Source organism: Lepidothrix coronata, unplaced genomic scaffold (assembly GCF_001604755.1).
Source record: "Lepidothrix coronata isolate B3197 unplaced genomic scaffold, Lepidothrix_coronata-1.0 Scaffold212, whole genome shotgun sequence".
NCBI classification, from domain to species: Eukaryota; Metazoa; Chordata; class Aves; order Passeriformes; family Pipridae; genus Lepidothrix; species Lepidothrix coronata.
Window position 1 is genome coordinate 1,457,412 of NW_016690392.1, and position 6,828 is coordinate 1,464,239.

General features: G+C 63.0%; 1 protein-coding gene across 1 annotated transcript in view; it reads left to right on the forward strand.

The window, feature by feature from the left end:
* The first annotated feature begins 1,952 nt into the window (after window positions 1-1,952).
* The window catches only part of LOC108506297 (bactericidal permeability-increasing protein-like), a 7,767-nt gene continuing 2,891 nt past the window's right edge, over window positions 1,953-6,828 (forward strand). Inside the window, exons 1-15 of the mRNA XM_017833158.1 lie at window positions 1,953-2,032; window positions 3,107-3,238; window positions 3,470-3,584; window positions 3,676-3,804; window positions 3,891-4,046; window positions 4,168-4,231; window positions 4,346-4,406; window positions 4,569-4,660; window positions 4,753-5,010; window positions 5,135-5,194; window positions 5,624-5,791; window positions 5,965-6,032; window positions 6,315-6,357; window positions 6,519-6,582; window positions 6,668-6,744. Coding sequence (XP_017688647.1) covers window positions 1,981-2,032; window positions 3,107-3,238; window positions 3,470-3,584; window positions 3,676-3,804; window positions 3,891-4,046; window positions 4,168-4,231; window positions 4,346-4,406; window positions 4,569-4,660; window positions 4,753-5,010; window positions 5,135-5,194; window positions 5,624-5,791; window positions 5,965-6,032; window positions 6,315-6,357; window positions 6,519-6,582; window positions 6,668-6,744 — 1,539 coding nt within the window. The 5' untranslated portion in view covers window positions 1,953-1,980. The remainder of the gene's footprint in view (window positions 2,033-3,106; window positions 3,239-3,469; window positions 3,585-3,675; window positions 3,805-3,890; window positions 4,047-4,167; window positions 4,232-4,345; window positions 4,407-4,568; window positions 4,661-4,752; window positions 5,011-5,134; window positions 5,195-5,623; window positions 5,792-5,964; window positions 6,033-6,314; window positions 6,358-6,518; window positions 6,583-6,667; window positions 6,745-6,828) is intronic.

Sequence of the window (6,828 nt, forward strand, 5' to 3'; positions counted from 1 at the left end):
GTGGGTGTGCTGTGGCGTACAGGGACTGGGCCCCTGTGGTGGTGCTGGGGAGGGGGTCTCTCATGGGTTGGTCCCAATTCCCTGTGTGCTGGCCTTTCCCAGAGCCCACAGAGCCTTTCCCAGTGGCTCCTGTGGGGTCCATATCTCACTCCCTCCTTCACTCCTTGCTCTCAGACATGGGGTATTGGGGGCAGACACAGGAGGAAAGACTGCACACCAGTGTCTGTGGTGGGATAAAGCAGCAGCACTGGGATGTATCTTCCCCATGTCAGGTACCTTGCTGGGATGATGACACGGAGGGGACAGTGCTGGGAGCCAGGTGTGGGACTCTGTGTCCAGATGGGGAGCGTGGGGGTCCTCATCTCCCTGGGCAGTGGTTTGCCCTGTGGGGTTCCCTCACTCCATTTCCCAGCTGGGCCACCTGCACCCAGCAGCCTTCCCACGGCTCCTACAGTCGCTGCTGTGTCAGGACTGGGGTGCAGTGGTGGTGCTGTAGGGGATACTTTGCATTGCAGTGTCCTGGGGGGGTAGAGAACAAGTCCTGGAGTGCTGCTCTCTGTGGCCCCACCGGTACTGCCCCAGTGGTTCCGGCTCTTCCTGGTGCAACCCCTGCCTGTGGAGACAGAAACCTTTTGGGACAAGGAAATTGCATCAGGGGTTGTGCAACCCTGAGGGCTGGGGGATGCCCCTGGCAGCAGCACTGGCCTGAGCTTCCCCATGACTCACAAACACCTCAAGGACCACACAGCCTCCTGTACCAGATCCCTAAGAGCCTGGCAGGAGAAAACTGGAGTGCCTGGAGGGGCTCTTGTTGCTCTAGGGGGACCCTTTAAACCCCCCAGGGTTCTGTAGCCGGGGTTTTGGTGCTGGAAGGGGTTGACTGGCCCTGGGCACAGGTGTGTGTATGTGTGAGCCTCTGCACAAGCATTTGTGTGTGTTTGCATGTTCACAGTCACAGCTCTGAGTGTGTCCATGTGTGTCCATGCCTGCTCGTGGTTCCCCAGTCCAGCAGATCTCCTGGCAGGGAGTTGTGACTTGGGGAACCCAGACACTGCCTGGCCCAACCAGCCCTGTCCTGGTGGTGACACAGCAGGGGGGGACACTTAGCGGGGTGTCAGGGCTTTGGGGTTTGTGTGGATGAACCTGTCCATCATCGGATGGGTCCCCTCTGTCACCCCACTGGTTTCCCCTCCATCACCATCCAGGTCCTCTTTATCACCCCCACTGATGTCCCCTCTGTCGCCCGGCTCCGTCCCTGTCCCAGAGCGCGGCACTGTCGGGGCGGTGGGTCCCTCTCCTGGTGTCCGCTCGCACTGCACGGCCTGGACTGGACTCCAGAGAAGTCCGGAGGACGCCGGGACAGGGACAACCGGTGCCGGGGGCTATTCTCGGCCCGGGGGCGGTGCGGGAGGCGCTGGGGCTCGTCCCGTGCCGTGTTCCCCAGTGCCGTCCTTACCTGTTCGTTGCTGGCAGACGTGGAATCTCCAGCTGGAGCCGGGGCGAGACGGGCTCCGTGCGTGGCTCTGTGTGTCCCCACGTCTCTGCCTGACCCTCTGCCCAAGCCCCGCGCGCACCACGACCGAGCCCTGGCGATGCGGCCCCGATCATCATCTCCCCCTCAGGGCACGGGGACAACACGGTGTGGCCACGACCGGGAGCTGGGGAAGGGGCTGCCTGAGCCAGCCCAGGCTCGGAGCGGGGCCTGCGCGGCTGATCCGCCTCACACGTGCCGGGATGCCGGATGCGGCAGCACCAGGATGCACCAGAGAGCCCCAGGGAGCGCCCAGCCCGCGGGCACCTGCGCCCCAACCGGTCCCTCGGTGTTTTCGTGGGACCTGATTCATCCCGGAAGGGATTAGGAACTGGGGAACAGGGTGACGTTCTGGTCTGACCAGGACCCTGGATGGACAGTGGTGACAGAGCCTGTCCCTGTTGTTTGCTGCCACGTACGGTCCTGGGGACACAGCGTAGCTGGGACCCATGGTGGGACCTGCGGTCCCCGTGATGTGGGACACCCTGCCCGCCTGCCATGGTGAGTGTTGGCACAGAGAGGGGGCACCCGGGGGTAGAGGGGCTGTGGTGGGCATAGGGATGGGGGTCAGGGTCAGTGCTGGCCTTTGGGATGCTGTTGGGGGCCATGGCCATCACTGCAGCCGTGGGTGGTGGCACTGGGGGTCTCAGGCAAGTGGAAGCTGCTCTCAAGGGCTCCATAAGGTACGTTATGGAAGGGATTGTGGTCTCTTTTGTGAGGTTGGCCATGGGCTCTACATTCTCTTATGGTGCTGGGATGAGGTCCTGGCCCTCCCGGAGGGATTTCTGGGTCCCCCAGGCTGGATCCAGGAGGGCAGCTGGACCCCTGTCAGTCATAGCCCATGGCTCTGTCCAGCTGGAAGGATTCACTCCAGCTGGGGAATAGTCCCACTGATGGGCTGCTCCTTCCCTGCAGCCAGGGGTTTTCAGAGGGGATTGCACAGTTCTGCTCTTGCTCTGACTGCCCTGACCTTCCCACCACTTCCCTGGGGGTTGCCGCTGCACATCGGCCACCCTGGTTCCCACTGAAGATTGGGTGACCCTACACAGCGTTCCCAGAGCCCTTCCCAAAGTGGGAACAGCTGCTGCTCCCCAGCACAAGTGGGTCTAGCCCTATTTGCCCCAGTGCAGTGTCCCTGTCCCAGGACCAGCTCACCGTGTGCCCCCACTCCTGTGCCCCCAGGCAGGGCACAGCCAAAGCCCCTGGTGACCCTGGCCCAGCTGTGCCTCTGTGTGTCCCCACATGCCAGTCACAGGCCCCTGTGGGGAGCCCTGGTGGGTTGCCCCGGCTCCTGTGCATCCCTGTGGTGGGGGGTCAGCAGCAGGCAGTGGGGGACCCCCTGTTCCTCCTCTCCCACGGTGGGTGTGAGTGGGGAACAACGGCAGAACCGGCTTCCCCTTTGAGTCACGGGTTGGGCAAGGACGGGCTTTCAGTGGCCGGAGTGCTGTGGTGTCCCCACATGTGCTGATGTCACCCGGGACTCCCTGTCTCCGATATAAGTCTTGGCTTTGCTGGTGCAGAGGGAGAGGGTCTCTGCACCAGCTGCGTGTCCCCAAGCCATGTCCTCTGCTCCAGCCTTCAGGTGCCAGCACCGTCCTCGAGGTGTTGTGTGGCTCTGCCTCCTGCTCCTGCTGCCTGTCTGTGTTCCTGCCACCGTCACCAACCCTGGCATCAAGGCCTGGCTGACCCAAAGTTCGCTGGAGTTTGGTGGGTCTGTGCCTCTGACTGGGCAGGGGTGGGGGAGGCCAGTGGGAGGTGATACCCGGACCAGTAAGGATGGGGGATGGAGGGGACCAGTGGGCACCTCCAGGAATGATGCCAAGCCTGGCAGGGATGAGGGATGGAGGAGCCACCCTGGACCTGTCTTCTTGCCCTCCTGGCACCCTGGGGACCCCAGCCCCTTCCTTGGTGTCACCATAAATTCCCACTTTGCCCCAGGCCGCCGCTTTGGGCTGGAGCTGTTTCAGTCGACACTGCAGAAGGAGCATGAACTGAACCTGACAGGATCCTACAACATCCCACTCCTGGGGAACCTCACCTATGCTGTGCCACGGTAAGAGCTGCCCCTGGGGTCCCTGTCCCCGTCCCTGTCCCCATCCCTGTCCCGGACACAACCATCAGCCCAGTGTTCCTGTGTCATGCAGGATCCACATCCATGAGCTACAGATGAACGACTCCACACTGGACTTTGCCGAGGACGTGGGGGTGAGGCTGATGGTGCAACGCGCCCAAATCCAGCTCAGCGCCGACTGGGCAGCCCAGCTGGGCGCCATGTGAGTCCTCGTGGGGACAGGGACAGGAACCTGGCTGGCTCAGGGTGGCTTGATGTCACTGCTGTGCTCACCTGCTCTGTCCCCAGCCAGGACAGTGGCTCTGTGGAGCTCCGCATGCAGGACCTGGCTGTGGCAGCGGTGCTGGGGGTGAGCGACGACGGCGGCGGCCGCCCCACGGTGTGGAGCGCTGGATGTGACACCCACGGCACCGACCTGCACATGGAGTTTCACCGTGGATACAGGTGATGCCAAGACCCCCACTCAGTCCTGTTCCTGGAATGTGGGGACTCCCGATGCCCCAGCCAGGGTGGTGAGCTGGGGGAGTGTCGGTGGGTGACCTGATCACCCCACTCTTCCCCACAGCTGGATCTACAACCTGCTGGCACCGCTGCTCCAGAGAACCCTACGGCAGCAGCTAAACAAGCAGGTGGGTGCTCAACCCCTGTGCCATGGGGTGTCGGTGTCCCTGTCCCCCCTCAGCCCAGCAAGAGGCTTGGGCACCCCCATTCCTGGGCTTGCTGACGCCCTGCTCTGCTTCCAGCTCTGCCTTGAGCTCCAGAGGGGCATTGACAAGCTGGATGCTGCCCTGAAGCACATGAAAGGTGGGTGAGAGGACCCCAGGACCAGGGATGGGCAGGGTGGTCCCAGGGCCATGGACAGCCCCACTGTGGGACTAGATCCTGTCAGCCCCTGTGCTGACGGCGCTGGGGCTGTGGGACGGGGCTGGTGGTCCCACTCCCCCCAACTCCTCCCCATCCCTGCAGTGTCCACCCAGCTGGATGCCTTTGCTGCCATCGACTACTCCCTGCTGGGACCGCCGGCCTTCACAGCAGAGCACGGGGACATTGCCCTCAAGGTAATACCACCCTGGGCATCCCTGGGGCAGATTTGGGAACAGGGAAGGGGGGAGCCTGGCTGAGCCTCACATCAATCTGTCTGTCTGCACAGGGGGAGATCTTCAGGGTGGGCATGTACCAGCAGAGACGCTCAGCACCACCGGTGGCACTGCCTGTGGCACTGCCCATGTCTCTGCCCGTGGCACTGCCTGTGGCACTGCCCTTGGCACTGCCCACACTGACACCCAAGGCACTGCCCATGGCACGTGAGCCCATGATGCTGATGGCTGTCACCGAGTTTGTTGCCAACTCAGCCGCCTTCACGTACTTCACGGCTGGGGCCCTGCGCAGGAACATCTCCAGTGACATGGTAGGGACATCTGGAGGGCAGAGCTGTCCCCACTGGGGTGTCCCCACTGGGGTGTCCCCACTGGGGTGTCCCCACGCCCACCTGTGCCTCGACCCCAGTACCCTGACCCTTCCCTGCCTTCCAGCTCCCACAGAGGTTCCCATTCCAGCTGAGGACCAAGAGCATGGGGGTCTTCTCCCCACAGGTGAGTGGGACAGGACACAGGGAGAAGGGGACACAGGTGGGACATTTGATAGGACAGGATGCAGGGTGGATGGGACATGGGATGGGACACAGGTAGGATGGGACACAGGTGGGAAGGGATGTGGGAGGGACAGGACAGGGGTTGGGGTGCAGGGGAGGGGAGGTGGGAGATGGGATGGCATGTGGGCAGCATGAGACACAGGGACACAGGGTGCAGGGGAGATGGGACATGGGATGGGATGCAGGCAGGATGAGATGCAGACAGAATGGGACACAGACAGGACAGGACATGGATGTGTGAGGGGCAGGACACATTGCCCACCCTGCCCGCACCCTGCCCAGGCCAGGGCAATGGTGGAGCTTGGGTTGGGGCCCGTGGTGGTGGCAGTGCCAGTGTGGCACTGTACCATCCCAGCCCTGTCCCCTCCAGCTGCAGGAACGCTATGGGGACCAGCCCATGGAGCTGCACCTCTGGGCCCGCCGGCAGCCCCTGCTCTCCTGCCACCCCGACGCCCTGCACGGGACCCTCTTCAGCTCCGCCGAGGCCTTCGTGGTGCTGCCCAACACCACCCGTGTCCCCGTCTTCCTGCTGAACATCGTGAGTGGCTGCTGCTGCCACGGCTCAGGGAGCCAGGGGACTCCAAAGGGCTGGGCTGGGGCTGGCCTGCCTGTGCTCCTGGCGGGGGCCGTGCTGGGTGATACTGAGGGATATTGGGTGATGATGGGTTGCAGACACTGCCATGGTCTCTCCAACACCTCTTCTTGCCACAGGATGCCAACGTGACAGGAAAGCCAACCATCACCAAGAACAGGCTCGGGGGGACTGTGAGACTGACAGAGTGAGTGTCTGATCCTGAGCTGGGTCTGGACTCCCCTGGGACGTACCTGGGGAGCTCCCCATTCCCCACCTCTGGCCATTTGCCTCCCTGAGTCCCGTATTGCCTGCTCAGACTCCATCCTACTCCTGGCTCTCACCCATGCCAGCTATGCTGGCACTAGGTCCTCACCTGAACCCACTCTGCTGGGCTCCCAGTCCCACCATGGAGCTCAGCCTCTCCCTACCCTGGGAAGGGACAGTTCCCATCCCTGTGCCTGGCTCTGACCCTGATCTTTTCCTTCAGACTCAGCGTGACACAGGTGGCATCAAACGTGGGCCCTGTGGAGGTGAGTGGCTGTGCCAGGGAAGCCAAGGGGAGCCTTGGATTCCACATCACCTTGGGAGCAGGGTCTGAGCGGTCTGGGGGGTGCAGTGGACCCTGTGCAAGGCAAGCCTGGCAGGGGGCTGAGCCTTGCCTGCACCATGGACCCCTCTGCCTGTCCTGCAGGTGAAGCGCCTAGAGACTCTGCTGAAGTTTGGGCTGTGGCTTTTTGGGGTACCCCGAGCAAACAGTGAGTGCTGTTCCCATCCTGTCCCCACCCCACTTCCCCCAGCTGCACCAGGGCCACCTCCCCTTATGCCTCTGTTTCCCCACAGAGTGGCTCCAGGCTGGCATCCCTCTGCCTCTCCCACATGGCCTCAGCCTGCTCAGGCCCCGAGTTTTGCTGCAAGAGGTGAGTGCCACCACTGTCCCCTCTTCCCAGTGTCCCCTGTGTCCCCCATGTCCCTTCTCTCACCCTGACTCCCTGCAGGACTTT